A 16,329-nucleotide genomic window follows, 5' to 3' on the forward strand; every position below is an offset into this window, starting at 1 on the left:
AAATGCAAATCCTTGGACACTCTGATTGAATTTCAAGAACTCGGCAACCAACAGTTGATTGAAGCATTGATGTTCTATTTTGAACACATGTCCGTATATATATAATATGTGCATAGAACCTAGGTCGATTCATGATTGAGCCGCTTCATACACATAAAGTTGCCAGCGAGCACCCTTCGAGATACTTGCATGGGACGATCTATTTTTGATCTGAGATATGTGACTACCTAGATGTACTGATGATGATTAGGATTGTTATTGAAGAGATGAGCACATTTGGATGCTGCCTTAGTATGAGATTTGACATGAATCATGATATATTGGATGAGAGGTATGTAGCACGACTGAGCTTGAGTATGATGTTGCTAGCATGGCTAGCTGTGAGGCACGATGAAGAAGTATCTCAAGAGTATGCTTCAATTTGGGATTTATTATGATATATTGGATGAGAAAGAAGCAGAGGTCGATCACACTCAGCACTGCGGAAGCAGAGTACATTGCAACCAATGAGGATTGTACCGAAGCAATAAGGCTTCGGAAGTTGTTCGTTGGATTGTTCGACCAAGAGTTGGAATCGACGGTGATATAGTGCGATAATCAAAGTGGTGTGAAGCTTTTAAAGAATTTTGTGTTCCATAATAGGTTGAAGTATATTGAGATCAAGTACCACTCAATGTTTTTAAAACTGGAACCGGTGACTGAACCGGTCCATCTAATGAACCGGTTTACCGACTGGAACCGATCAAACCGGGACTGGTTAGATCTAAATGAACCAGTTTTAGAAAAATAAATTAAATAATTAATTTTTAATGAAACAAAACTATTTTTAAGATTTAAAACCATGATTCCAAGCCAATAGAGACAAAATATCCAAAGTTTGCTCATTTATACATGTAAAGGTGAATATATCAAAATGGCACCGAGTGCAATACATATCATCGACAAAATAGTAAAATACACAAGCAATGAGGCTCTAAATGGCCTATAAAGTCCAAAAAAAATGTTGCGAGCTATGAGGCCATTGGCCTACTACAAGTCTACAGTGTACACATGATCAATCATCAAGTTCATCACCACTACTAGACATAGGATCATCATTAGGAGCTACATAGACATCATCTGGTTCAGAGTTTGAGGATGCCTTAGCCTGATCTGCAACTTGTGATGTGGCGCATCGCTATTGATCTGTCTTATGTGTCTTGTTGTGTGAGTTGAATCTTTCAGTGGTTACGATGTTTGCAACATGTTGCTTTCAATTACAACTTATCATGATAAGCCCTTTTCCTTGTTGCAATTTACTTGATATTGAAGTTCTACTTTCTTGTGAGGTTGAGATTTTTTGAAAGTTTAAGTAGCTTGCAAAATGCAACATTTGCAAATTCTTTTCCTTTTGCTCCCTATCATAAGGATTGGAGTTTTCAATCTCTCATTTACAAGTGATCTAATTTACATTATTGAAAGTTCCAAACTTGTTTCCTTTGCTTTGTGGCTCTTATGGTCTTATTGCACCTTTATTGATACCCAAAGGTACATCATTGTGCAACATGTTGTGGTAACTTTGTGCCATAGGTTGATACAAAAAATCAAAAGATAGAGGCAATTGATCAAATGACATAGGCTTGAAAGGTTCAAAGTATAGGAGATTTTCACCTTGTCGTAAGTATTAAAAAGTTAAAAGCTTCGATGATGCATGCCATATTACAAAGATGGAAGGTTGCCAAAAATTAGTGAATGTCACTGGGACTAGCAAGTTCTAAGTTTAAGTGACATGAAAAGTGTCACAATGAGAGTAACGTTCGAGGAGGTGTGTCAAAGCTTGAAAACTTCAACAAAAGACTTGAGGTGAAGATAAAAGAGGGACTAGTAGATGGAAAATTAAAGCTTAGCAACACTCCACAAATTTCATAATTCATAAGCTCAATGTCAAAAAGGCTTTAAACAACACAAGCTAAAGATCTAATGTGAAACAAGGAGCTTGTAGGTAAAATGTAGTTGTTTCAAGATGTAGGTGGACTTTAAGTGGCAATGGACGTTGATTCCAACTCAAGCTTGTTTCATTTGAGTCACAACCTCTACTAGCTGCACATCTTGAAGCTTAAAAAAATTCAGGAAGGGTATACAAGTTTTTCTTATCCTTTTGTACCAAAGGCACAACTTGGGGTAGTTGTTACTAGCTCAACAATTGCCCAGTGTTATATTTGGGAGAGGCACTTAGATTTAGATCTCATATCCATTGTCCCGACACTTCTTTTGGGCACTACTTAGAGGATTACATCTTTCTTCTCGATGATCCCAATGCATAGAGGCACAAAGAGGTGGATAGAGTGTAATGCCATTTCGATGCTCAAATTTGTCAAACATTAGGGGTGAGGACAACCCTTGGCAATGAGGCCTAGAAGGGGTGGTTGTACGTGATCTGGAGACAACTTACACATAACCAATAGGTGGCCACCTTTCACTAGCTTTTGGTAGAGGTCAACACTTCTAGATAGAGAGATATCCTCTAGGTTGAATCTAGTTTCTTTAGTTAGATTTCCATAGTGAGATTCTTTCCTTTGACCATGGATGGTAAGAGAGCTTCACATTTGACCTTGACCCTCTCTCCCCTTTATCTGACAATTTGACCTTGACATTCACATAAACATTATATAGTAACCAGTTGGTTTAGGACAGAACTAGCCGGTTTGACTACAAATCGGCCGGTTTCGTCCTAAACCGACCAGTTAGGACCGGTTATGGCTAAAAATTGGCCAAAGCACCTTCCTGATTGGGTTTGTCAGCCGATTCCAACCGGTGGCCTTGCTGACCGGCCAGTTTGACCGGTTACTAGTTAGGACCGATCGGTTTTAAAAACACCGATACCACTACATCCATGACATGGTACAAAGGAGAGCAATAAGGCTCGAGTACATCTCCACTGATGAGAAGATAACTGATGTTCTGACAGAGCCATTGTCAAGGGACAACTTTGTGTATTTCAGAGACAACTTGGGGCTTGTGGAGAACACCGCTCTTGTTGAGAGGGACTGCTAATATGTCTGCAGCACGAATGGACATTCTCCTGAAAGGGAGAATACCCAGAGGGCTCAATAAGCAGTGTTGAGTGAGTGTCTCTTGGAGGAGGACCCTAATCACACATCGGAAATGGTGCAATGAGGTCTTGGACCCTGATCACACACCAAGCATGGTGGAGTGAGGTCCTTCAACATCTGGACCCTGATCACACACCGAAAGGGTGGAGTGAGGTCCTGGACCCTGATCACACACCGGATAGGGTGGAGTGAGGTCTTGTTCAACATCTAGACCCGATCACCAACCAGGTAGGGGTTGAGTGAGGTCTTCGCCCAGAATGCTCACTAAGAAGGGTAAGTGAGTGCTTGCTAGTTGAGGGTCTCAACATTTTTGGCCTAGGTAGTGGCCATGGGGTTCGAGGACCGATCACTCTGAAGGGGTGAGTCCTGATATGCTGATGACATTGCCATGGGCTTAGTACCACCCTGAATATGGCCACTAGCAGATGTTGATAATAGATGATGATGCTGGTAATAATGGATAACCTTTTTCTTTAGAGAAATTTGTTCAATTTGAGAACATCTATGACGGTGATTATGAATACCTCCCTAGTTAAGAGGGAGTGTTGAATTTGTAACTATGGTCGAACTTCATAATGTACTTTTGGCCACTTGATGTAATTATATTTATCATTGTAAAGCATATTTATAAATGCTTGAGTCAAAGGAAAATTTATTTTGAGTCAAAGTCCCATTGCAACCTTTAAAAGATGTAAATTTGAATTTTTAAAATGAAATTATTGGCTCCAAAAAGTGACAAGTTGGCTTCCCTCCAAGTCAAGTCGACCCTGCCAAGAGAAGCGCCCATTCACCCTAGACATTCTACTACATAAACGCAACTCAAGCTCCTCATTTGGGAAATTTGCATTCCTCTCTCAAGACTGTTTTTGGGCAAGTGAGCAAAGGGCAAGAATGAAAAAGACGAACAAAGAAGAAGGCCAAATTTTCTCTCTCCTCTTTCTCTCTAGCAAATCACACGTGTCAAGGAATCTCTCTCTCTCTCTATGATTCATAGTTTCTGGGGCAACTGTTGCAAGGGCCCGAAATTTTCTAGATTACTAAGAAAACTGTTGCAAGGGGCCAAAATTTTATGGGTTATTGGGTCAATTGTTGCAGGGCTGAAATTCTGGGCAACTAATTATTTTAGGAGGGCCGAAATTCTAGAAGTGCAAGATCAAGAGCAAAGTGCAGGATCAGTTTGGGTGACTTGACTTGGAGGAGAAGACCAGGTTTGACCATAGGTCTAGGTGTGTCTCTCATTGAACAAGAAGAATTTCTCTATTGAAAAGTTTGTTGGGTTTTCCCCATAGTGGGTTTTCCCAGGGTCAATCATCTCTCTTTTGTTCATCGTGATCTGTATTGTTCTATTGTTCTTTATTGTTGAATTTTTTAAGTATAATTGTTAAATGATATATGGAATAAGTTAAAAGAAGATCTACATCAAAAGCAATTATCAGAGTTTCATAAATACTGTGCTAACCCTAAGTGCACTAGAAAATCAACATTTCAAAGTCTCTTAAGTGCCTCTTTGAATCAGTAGAGGCACTTCCATGAAAGAGTGGCAGCCACTTGTCAGTTTTAGGCATGGGATGAGGACACCATAGTATCCCTTTTAGATCAAGAGGAAACGCAGTGTCCTTCATCCAAGTCTTTATGGTCGCAGCCATGTTGAGTTTGCCAAGGACATAAACCTCAAGGAAAGTTTATGTTTGTCTTTGATATGTGACGACTAGATCAGGTTCCTCATGCTTCATGATTATGGAGTTACCAGATGAGTAGTTATATCATAGGCTTGGGATACTTTCATCAAAATTTGTTGAAGCATAAACTTCGAATTACAAGGAGGTTGACTCAACTCCTCCCAAGCAAAGACACCAAAGATGTTGCCACAAAATCTAGTAGGCCTGGTGCAAAGCCTCATCGGGCAAGGGGCCAGACCTTATGAAAATAATGAAGAAGGTTTTCCACTATCACCATAACAACCTTCCTCCTGCTCTTTAGTGGGATTTAAACCACAAGGAAGACTTCCCTAAGTCACCTACAAGGATCTTCTAATACTAGGGCTCAAGATGAATATTTTTTGAAGGTTGAAAGATGGTTAGAGTGCTTCGCAAGGACAAAGATGAGCTAGGTTTTCTATCGTAAGGTTCAAGCACTCTAAGGTTAGACCACTACATGGGTTGTTATAAGTTAGGATTTGGATGATATTCAATAATATGGCATTCAATGTCATATAGCAGCCATAGAAAAGGCCTTAGAATGATCTTCAAGAAGAATGAGACAAGGCCTTCAAATAGAGGTTAGTGTTAGACTAGGGTAAATTTCTTTAAGGTTGTTAGATATGCTTAAACAACAAGAATAAACGCTGACATCAACCCTTCTAGGGTATGTTAGGCTGTCTACTATGATAGATTTTGCTTCTAGAAAAGTTATAGAGGCTAATCCTAAACTATGAGCCACCCACATACAATAAAACAACACTTTCTGCATAAACCAGACCTAAAACCCTAGCAGTTGCCCTAGACGTATAGGAGAGAGAAAAAGAATTTAGTCGTGGAATAATTGAAACCCTACTTTGAACACTAACGCATGAAAAATACCAATGGGAAGATAGAGCATTGAAGATCAAGAGAAGTCTTAAATTTTTATGAATTTTTCCATATTTATAAGACTCACGAAGTTTGGTTAGACTTTCTAGGTCAAATCATACTTGCTAGTCTAATTGAAACATTACGCCTGTGAGTACTCATGGGTTAAACCAGTGTAGCATGACTCTTATAAGACCTACGAGTAGCCACGAGTCTTGACGGGTTTTATAGTGAGACGGGTCACTCGCATAAAACCTCTGGTTTCTACCAATACCTGCCAAAACCCGCATAAAACTCGTCTACCTGCATTGAACCCATGAAAATCTCCATATGACCCGCATAAGACCCGTGGAGACCCTCAAAAATTGATTTTTTATTTTTTTTAATTTTTTTGGAGATCATGTGGAGGGAAAAGGAAAATGGAGGGAAAATTTTGTCAAGTCTTATACGGGTCGTTCCCAAGTCTTATACGGGTCGCTGAGTCAATAGCCAGATGAGTCTTATACGACTACGAGTCATGCAACATTGGGTTAAACATCAAACTATTTTTCCAAGTAAGGCATTGAAGATAAACATAATCTTCAATTTTTATGACTTCAACCATAGTTATGAGACTCATTAGGTTTGGCCTAAACTCTCCATGTCAAATCTTGCTTGCCAACCAAATCGATCCATTACACTCATGAGTGCTTCCAGGTTAGACTAGGACTTGACAAGTAAGAACAAGTGGTTCCCACTTGGAGGTCACTACATCTCCATAAGCTATGTAGCCAACAGTTGTATAGAAGGAATACCTTGTCCCACAAACAAAGTGTCTCATATGTCAATTTAGCGTTTGGCTAGGTTGTAACCTTAAATTAGAATATTATTATAACAACACATAAGTTGCTCTTTCATCAATCATCAAATTCATTTTATGCTTAGCAACCTGCTGTAAATAGAGTTTTCCATCTGTGTGGAGTAGACAATGACACCCACCAACTAAAAGTCTAGAAAGGGAAAAATATGGCGAGTTTTAATCCTTTGTTTTCTAGAATGATTCTCAATCAAAGTACAACAAGTGACTTGCCCATTATGGGCAAGCTATGGTAAATGACTTACTTGATGTAGGAGGGTGAGGTATGGTAAGGGACTCGCCTGATAAAGGAGGGTGAGGTATGATAAGGAACTCGATTGACAAAGCAGGACAAGGTACAGTAAGCGACTTTCCTAACACAAGAGGGTGGCGCAATAAGCTACTCTGCCAATAAAGGAGGATCAGGTATGGTAAGTAACTCACTCATTCAACAAAAAATTTGTTTAAAAACCATAAAATCAGTGTTGTAGAAATGTTTCCAAAGCATTATAATTCTGAATGGTTCCAACCTCAAAAGTGAAAGCACACCATCCCCTTCAAAAGTTTCACTAATTTGGTTTACATTTTTATAATTAGAATTTAGTAGGTACAATGTGAACAAATGAACAAGCATTCCTGCATAATTGTAAACAACATGAGAAGAGTAGAACAAGACAACTAAATGCAATCTAAATCAACTGTTGTCAACAAAAAATTTATTCAATATGTTGAGATTGGTCAAAAGGTATTGACCAGGCAGCTAACAAACTAATCCTCATGACACTAGACCCAAAACCTTAAAATTTATTTCTTCAAATGCAAATCAAAATGAAGCAAGCTGCATTGCATTGCTTTCTTTTATTGAACATCAAGCACCAAAATTATCATGTATTGTGTTTTGTACATTATGAACATTTCCACCAATCATATTTACCATTGTACATTCAGATCCACTACATGAAACATAACATGTCCTTTGTGTAATAGCATGGACATAGTTCAAAGGGAATAGAATAGGGCTAGCCTGAAATTGTTTTCACAACTCCGAGTTCAGATAGTTTAAATAATGTCACCAGTTTGAATATGATAAAGCTATCTAAATGACTGGAATAGCATAGCCATACTTCAAAATATGTAGAATAGGATTCGGCCGAAGTTGTTTTCAAAATTCTGACTTTGGATATTTAAGAATGCCACCAGTTAGAATAATACAGAAATATCTTACTAGTATGGGTTCAACATCAAGGGCTCGAGAAAATACATAAATATACCACCACAAACCGTCATTTGAAAATAAGAATAGTAATATTTACTAAATAATTTCAATGTTTCAGAAATTACCTTACTGAACTTTATGTCAGGAATGCCATCCTTCATTGTTGCATCGCCTAAAGCAACTTGCAATTCCTAATACCAGGACAAATGCATGAGAAATTGGCATGCTTGAATGTTACTTGGTCAGAGAACAATACACTAATTTATCAATAATGATGGATCTTAAATAGTTTTACCCTCAAAGACAACAAAATGTACATTTGCAAATGAATTAATCTCACTGTGGCAGGAAAAGAAAGGGATTTAAGCATCCGCTATTTGAGAGGATTCTTTTTTAATATAGCTTGCACCCTGTATAGTGTGTAAAAAGAATACCATTTGCACTTGTCTGAGATCAGTTTCTGGTCTTATAATATCCATGTCAACCAAATCGATTACAAGAGAAGGCCAATCAGCATTAGCAATATGTACTATAGATGAAAGCATGGCAAGCTTATGTTTCTTCTCCATTCGACAAAGCAAACCAAAATCAAGGAACCTGCAGATGCATTAAACGTTAACTCAACCTCTAGACTCCAGATATTCCAACAGAAAGAGAAATATTTGACAATTACAAATGATAGTTCTGGACCTTTGACCAAAGAATATGTGCAGGAGATAAAAATCAAAAATAAGTTGATTTCCTCTTATTAAATGAGCACACTATTTTGGACGGGAATAAAGAAATATTATTGTACAAAAGTTATAACCAAAACCAAGTAATGGTACTGATAATTCACAATGATTAAGACTATTATAAACTTATTTCACATAAAATATAACAAGAACCAAAACAATTTGAATTTATCAACAGATTATTCGCCAATGCTTGAATGAAGAATCCACCTGGCATTGAACTAGAAAATATATATTGTCACCATTACCCTATCTGGCCTGTTGATGTGTAAACAAGATTCCCAGGATGTGGATCGGCATGTAGCAATCCTGTATCCAAGAGTTGGACTAAAAATGCTTCTACTCCCCTGTTAACCTTGAGCATATAACAACAAACCCATAGAGACAATTCTCATCAGATAGAGGAATATACGCTAATTAATCAAATAGATAGCAAATATTTCAATCAGGAAATACAGGTGTCCATTGACAAATAAAAAAAGATTACACTTTTAAGCTCATCCTCTTGTGAATAGTTCTAGGGAAATTTTCTGAGGCAAATTTTGCAATATGTATATACAATTTCTTCCTTCCAACATAAACCATAATCCCAAATGATATTTAGTTTACTTGGACCAATTCAAATTCAAATTCCACCTCCTGGCCATAATAAACGTATTGTAGATACCACAAACTATAGTCTAGAGGGGAAATAATATGTTCATTAAAGAATAATAACTGATATCGATTGTCTAAAAGAAAATAAATAAAAAGGAAATGGAAGGAAATATATTAGTGTACACAAACAACCATGATAGGTCACGGGGACTTGAAATACAAGTAATATTAGCATAGTAGCAAGTGCCTAGGGTTGTCAGTTAAAGGTCCTTGTGGAAGCTACTTCGCAAGTTGGCTGTCAGTTGTGGTTTTCCACCTCATTCTACCCTCAAACTGATTGACAGATTGATCCATTCAACGAGGCCTTAGTCAATGCTCTCTGCATCTATGATTAGCACAAGAAAAAGTGGAACAACTATTCAATTAATTCAAATTGCAGCGGGCATTGAGCATCCCCATTTTAGGTTTGTGAGGGCTTCCAGCCTCATGCCACTTATGAACTTCCAATCTCTCTTCCTTTACCAACAACATCCCACTAGCAGAAGATGTTGATTTTTGGTAGCATTAGATGTGTTGTAGGCTTGTAGCCATGAAAATTGGTGGAGGGGCCAAGGCACATGAGATCTCCAGGACCCCAAAATCGTTTGGATAAATTCCACCCGGATGAAGAGATATTAAAATAATTAATATTTTTAATGGGGTGCCTAAGTCTAAACTTAGGAAAAATAAAATATTAATGTCTATTAATATAATATGGATGAGAAAGTTCTAAATAACGAGGATCAAGCTAGATCTAATCTTAGTCGTTGATTAGGGACTTAATCTCGGCTGTTGAAAGGTCAACAGGAAAAATATAAGAGGAGGCTTGAGGGTCAGTTGGAGATACACCAAGTTGATCAGTCAATTCGATTTTCTAGGGCAGGGTTTGCTGAGAAATCGATTTAGTGATCTGTTGCAGTGAGGGGCAGTTTAGCAGAAGGCCAAGAATACATATCAGAGAGGCAGAGAGAGTGCCGGAGAGACAGTGCAGAGGCAGCCTGGGTTAACGCAGAGGCAGCCAGAGTTGATGCAGACCCTTGGAGGGCCAGCACTGAGGACGCAGAAGGCTGAGAAGCTGGCACAAGGAGACGCAGAGGCTAGCAGAGCTGAAGCTGGGCAGAAAGAGCTATGTTGTGGTGTTTTTGAGGGGCACATTAAGAGCTGAGAGGCAAACACAAAGCCATAGAGGGTGACGCAGTCCTTGGAGGGTCAAAGATCATGTCATACCACATATCACTGAGAAGAACACAGCAAAGGAGATGTGGGACACCCTGACCTCCTTATACCAGGGATCTTCCGTGCAGAGGAAGATGTTATTGGAGAACCAGCTGAGGGCATATCAAATTAATAAGGGAGAGTAAATAGATCCATTCCTTCTCAGGTTGCAAGAGATTCGCGACAAGCTCACTTCCATGGGGTCTACACCGGATCCAAAGTTCATGGTCAGGACTGCCCTGAATGCAATCTCCGAGGAGTGGGAGACATTTGTCCAAAGTATTTTGGGCAAGGCTACTCTTCCCGGTTGGGAGGAGATGTGGGCAGCTCTTTGACAGGAAGAGCTCAGGAGATTGACCAAGGCAAGGAGTAGTGGTAAGGGAGTCAGAGTCAAGAAGGAGGAGGAGGAGGATGCAGCTCTCGCATCTGCGAGACAGCAGGGGCTACAAAAGAGGAAGAAGAAGGACATCTCCACGGTTAAGTGCTTCCATTGTGGGGAGCTGAGACATTATGCATCCTAGTGTACCAGGAAAAAAAGCAAGAGAGAGGCTTCTGACTCAAAGGAAGTTTCAGCAAAGGCAGAGCAGGTTGTCGAGACTGATGATGATTGTGCCATGAGTGCTCATGCACCTCTAGAGAAGAGGTAGGGAGACATCAAGTTGTAGTCAGGAGAACTACATGCTAGGGGCAAGATCCTTGACATGCCCAAACTCTTGGATCACATCCAGCTACGGGAGCCCTTAACATGGTAGCATGCTGACAGGTACTGGGTGGAGCAAAGTGCGATGGAGCAGCAAGGCAGGTCTTGAGTGCAAAAATCTGAAGCAGTGCAGTGGAGGTTGCAGTAATGTGAGAGGCACAGAGGTGTTTGCAGCAGCGCAGTGGTAGCAAAGGGTGCACAGGATAACAGTAGAGGTAGCTTCAGCAACACGAGGCTTCCAGACTGACAAAGATGTCCGAGTTTGGGTGAGATCAGTTACTTATTTCTCGGTAACTGAGTTGTAGTGTAGCAGTTAGCAGTGGCAATGTTATGGGCAGCATGGGCAACATGTTGAGAGGGAGCTGTAGTACAAATGTAGAAGTGGCAGTGGTAGTGTCATGGGCAGTAGTACAAGAAGTAGCAGTGCAAGGGATGTGAGGCAGCAAGCCAAGCATCAACACAGGTATCGATGCGGAAGATCAGTGTGATGTATCTATTACAAAGCATTACTAGAGAACATTCTTCGCTAAGAGGGAATATTGATTTTTGGTAGCATCAAATGTGCTCTAGCCATGAAAATTGGTGGAGAGGCTAAGGCACATGAGATCTCCAAGACCTAGAAATCGTTTGGAGAAAATCCACCCGGATGAAGAGATATTAAAATAATTAATATTTTTAATGGGGTTCCTAAGTCTAAACTTTGAAAAATTTAAATATTAATGTGTATTAATATAATATGGGTGAGAAAGTTCTAAACAACGAGGATCAAGCCAAATCTAATCTTAGCCGTTGATTAGAGACTTAATCTCAGTCGTTGAAATGTCAACAGTAAAAGTAGAAGAGGAGGCTTGAGGGTCAGTTGAAGATACACCAAGTTGATCAGTCAATTCGATTTTCTGGGGCAGGGTTTGCTGAGAAATCGAGTTAGTGATCTGTTGCAGCGAGGGGCAGTTCAGGAGAAGGCCGAGAATACATAGCTGAGAGGCAAAGATAGTGCCGGAGAGACAGCGCAGAGGTAGCCTAGGCTGACGCAGAGGTAGCCTAGGCTGACGCAGAGGTAGCCAAAGCTAACGCAGAGGCTTGGAGGGCGAGTGTTGAGGACACAAGAGGATGAGAAGCTGACGTAGGAAGACACAGAGGTTAACAGAGCTGACACTGGGCAAAAAGAGCTACATTGTGGTGTTTTCGTGGGGTAGACTAAGAGCTGAGACGCTGATGCAAAGCCATAGAGGGTGACGCGGTCCCTGGAGGGTGACGTAGTTCCAGAGAGAAGCTTGGAGCGGCTTTCGCTGTCTAGCTGAGGAATAGTCGAAGTCACTGTGGGGCTCATCATCTGGTTGCTAATTAGCCGGGATATCTCTCACCAAAGAGAGGTACTACTGTTGAGGGCATTCTCTGTTGGGTGATCTATTTATGCCGCCCTAGTTGTATTCAGAAAACTGCATAATAATAAAACCCTCATCTGCTGCACTAGTTTTCCCGCATTGGGTTTTTCCGGGGACGATTGTCCAAAAATAACAGTGTCCCTTGTGTTGTCTCAGTTTATTTCAGTTGTTGATCTGTATATTTGTTAAGGCTACTATTGTGTTTATTTCGATGTTCAAACTTCATATGATTAAATAATTTGTTAATGTAAAGAACAAGTAGGAGATAATAAACCAGAAATAGCAATAGGGATTTATGATGTGTTAGATTCAGAAATTTCCACAGAAGAAGCAAGACAAGGCTTCTTTTGAGCTGAACTTGCCCAGGATTTGTGCTAGAGCACATCATACACTCCAACAACCCAAGCCAAGTATAAATCTTTTCATAGTTGGCATTGTTGTCGCTTGAATTAGCAAGCTTAACAAGGTCCAGAGAAGGTGCTAAACATAAGAATATAGGAGATGTAGCCACTGTCACCTTAGCGCATTCTCTTCTCACTTTTGGCTAACTCCTAGAATACAACCAGGGGTAACCCTACACAACACAACTTCACCAAAGACGTAAGAGAGACCAGTACCTATAAACACTTGAATGATGAAGGTTAAGAGTTAAATGAAACAAACAACATGATCTAATATAAGATACTCTATTGCAGAAAATACATACCAGCAAGAAAAAAACTCAAATATGTATAGATTCCACAGTGAAAATTGCACTAAATTTGAGGCACATACAAATTATGAAAGCAAGTGTCTTCAAGGGAGGAAATTCCATTGACTTTTAGAGCAATTTTAAGAGAGAACTTGTACCATCAACCAGTCCAACAAATTTTGTCCTCAACTAGATGACCATCCATGGTTCTTCCAGAACAAGTAACCCGTCGTCCATCAGTTCTTGAGCATGATTCAAATCATTAAAATGTGTATCTAAGATGTATTCTGCCTTAACAAGGATTTCAAGAGATTTGCTTCAGATATGAAAGCCAAGCTTCTAGCAAATGACTACCTTAACTTTAGGAAAGAACTTCCAAGATCAGTTTACCATACTTCTTTGTCATAATGCAAAAACAACTTTTGCGTACTTGACAGAGGTCATGCAAGATGGCATTCGAGATTTAGGTCTCTACAACTTCAAGGCAGGTTGTATATCAAAGGACCTACCTTACTAATTTCGAGTCATATTGATCTTCAAGAAGTTTGAATGTCCATTTCCCTTCCAAGGCTTATTGAGACATCAAGATGACTTTTAAGTTGCTCAGCACTGGATCTAGATTTCTTGGCAAGAAATCTTCTGGGGAACTGATTCCCTCTACTTTGCTTCCGCCCCACTAGGTATTGTTCTGCATCAACAAAATTAGCACCCCACCAACAACTCCAAATGAAATTTGTGTTGCACCTCTAGCCACAGCTACCGGAAAAATGAGACTCAACAGTCTCTGCGCTAGCCCAGTAATCACTGCGCTGCCCTCTGCAGCAACAACGTCACCCAATCAGGTTGACATAGGCTTTGTGTGAGCCTCCCTTGGTGACTGTGTCACCCCTCCTTTGCTCTCTCAGCCAAAAAACGGTGTTGTCTCTCAAGACAATTGTCTTCACACAGATTTTCCTTTGTCCTTTCGTCCACTGCTTCGGTCCTCCTTGATCTACAATTGCTCTGATACCATGTGAAAATTTCTGAATCTAACAAACCAGAAATCCTACTGCAGTAAACTGATTTGCATTACCTACTTGTGTTCTTCATTTTAACAAGTTATTTTCAAAAATATTCAGAAAATATTAATGCAAATACACTGCAGCCTACACCAATATACAGATCAAGTACTGAAAAATAAATGAGACAATCACACAAAGGACACTTTTTTTTGGTCTAAACGTCCCCGAAAAAAACCTGTGTGGGAAAATCGGTGCAACAAATATGAGGGTTTTATTATTAAGTAGATTTTTTAATACAACTAGGGTTCCAAATCTGACTCACCCAACAAAGAATAAACCCGACAGAAGTACCTCTATCCGGAGACAGATATTTTGGCCAATCCAGTAACTAGACGAACAAACCCCACAGGTGATTGCGTTGTCCCCAGTGTTGTGCAGCAATCGCTGCTCCCAGCTCTGCGTTGGAACTACGTCACCTCCTCTAGGAGCTACGTCACCCTCCCAATGAGCCTTCCTGGCTCAAAAATCAATCTCTTGAACTAATGCCTGATCTGCCTCATAGAAACCCCAACGCTACATCTAAGTGATTGCGTCAGCTCCTCTAGCCTCTGCGTCACCCTTCTGGAGTTGCACTGTCTCTCCCTGGTGTTGTGCTGCCTCTCTTCTATGTATTCTCAACCTTGGATGAAAGTTCCACTGCCAAACTGCCCCTCTCTACACTAGAAGCTCACTCCAAAATTCTCAGCAAACCACGCTCCAGAATTTCGATCTAGCTCAAGTGTTGTGTTGATTTGCGGTAGCATCGGATGTGCTCTAGCCATGAAATTTGGTGGAGAGGCTAAGGCACATGAGATCTCTAATACCCAGAAAGGGTTTGGGCAGATTCTAAACAATTTGGGAGATATTAAAATAATTAATATTTTTAATGGAGTCCCTAAGTCTAAACATAGGGAAATTAAAATATTAATGTGAATTAATATAAAATTGTGTTAGAATGTGTTAAAATTGGCAACTAGGGCCAAACTCCATGTGGGTCATCTTATTTATGGCAGCTGATATTTTTCTTGGATCCCTCTCGTCGAGAGGTGTAGGATTGATATAAAGATCATCCGATTCCAATAAGTATTCATGGAGATATGAATTTATTTGTGTTATGGGACAATTCGTCAAGGTCGGCCAGCAACCAAATTGCCCCCTCTCATCCTCAATGTAGCACTATAAATAAAGGAGACTCTCAAGTCATTTTACACACCTCTTGTGATCTCTTCCTCTCCACTTGTCTTTGGGTTTTGATGGGAGGATAGATCTCAAGATGATACACTACCCTAGAAGAAGCCCTAGACCCTAACGTTGTCATGGAGGAGACACAATTTCTCATACGTTGTCAAGGAGAAGCCCTAGACGTGGAGCTGTAAAGGTTTTCTAAGGAGACCTACGCTACCCTAAACTACAGCCCATAAAGCCAGCCTTAATGCTAATATGGAGAAGCCACTTGATGCCCTAATACGTTGTCTAATACGCAACAAGAAGAGACACTTAAACGCAGTCATGAACACAGCTAAATGGAGATCCACAAAAGCCCTAACTGCAGTCCTAGAACACAGCTCTAACGCTGCCCTAAAATGCGGTCATGGTCACAGCAAGGATTGGGCAAACATATTATGCCCTAGCCGCAGCAAAAGAGACAGCGTGAGGACAGCGTGGAGGGCCTAATTAGAGGTCGAGTTGTTGTGGGGATGCGGGTTGGTTTGAGGACTGTTTGAGGGTGAAAACAGGCCCAAGAACAGGGCTGTCTCAAAGGAACAAGGAGCTGGAGATTAGGCCGACTAAGGAGGCTCCTTGCAGGCCTACCTTGAAGGCAATTCAAGAGCACCAAGACGCTAGAGTAAAGACAGTTAGGGCACTTCTATTTCAGCTATAGAGAGAGGCTACTACTGTGTGGGAAAGAAGGCTGCGTAGGCACTGTGTGTAGGGTTGTTAGGCCAAGTATCTACAGGAGCCTAATCAAGGTTGTTTGGACAGCAATCAAGGTAAGGAGATCTGTTTTTGGGCGAGTTGTAGATGACAGATGAACTGTGGTAGGTAGCAGGTCAATCCGTTAGGACTATTGCAGCGATCCTAACTCAAACCACTTACATTGGCATTGCTAAGTGCTAGGCCGCAGGCCATAGCACCATAGCAAGCAACCTTGGTATCTTAGGATGAACGTTGTGATGCATAGAACAGCAATTTTGTGAGACTCAGTGAAGCTGCAACA

At 40.4% G+C, this 16,329-nt stretch overlaps 1 protein-coding gene across 1 annotated transcript in view; it reads right to left on the reverse strand.

Moving 5' to 3' along the window:
- Nucleotides 1-16,329, reverse strand: part of LOC149226455 (uncharacterized) — a 547,178-nt gene that overhangs the window by 245,086 nt on the left and 285,763 nt on the right. Inside the window, exons 9-11 of the mRNA XM_089377496.1 lie at nt 8,693-8,799; nt 8,145-8,307; nt 7,836-7,901 (exon numbers count right to left, since the gene is read on the reverse strand). Coding sequence (XP_089233622.1) covers nt 7,836-7,901; nt 8,145-8,307; nt 8,693-8,799 — 336 coding nt within the window. The remainder of the gene's footprint in view (nt 1-7,835; nt 7,902-8,144; nt 8,308-8,692; nt 8,800-16,329) is intronic.

The sequence above is a fragment of the Pinus tabuliformis genome, chromosome J (assembly GCF_031772625.1).
Source record: "Pinus tabuliformis cultivar Carrire ecotype Pingquan chromosome J, CPIR1, whole genome shotgun sequence".
NCBI lineage: Eukaryota > Viridiplantae > Streptophyta > Pinopsida > Pinales > Pinaceae > Pinus > Pinus tabuliformis.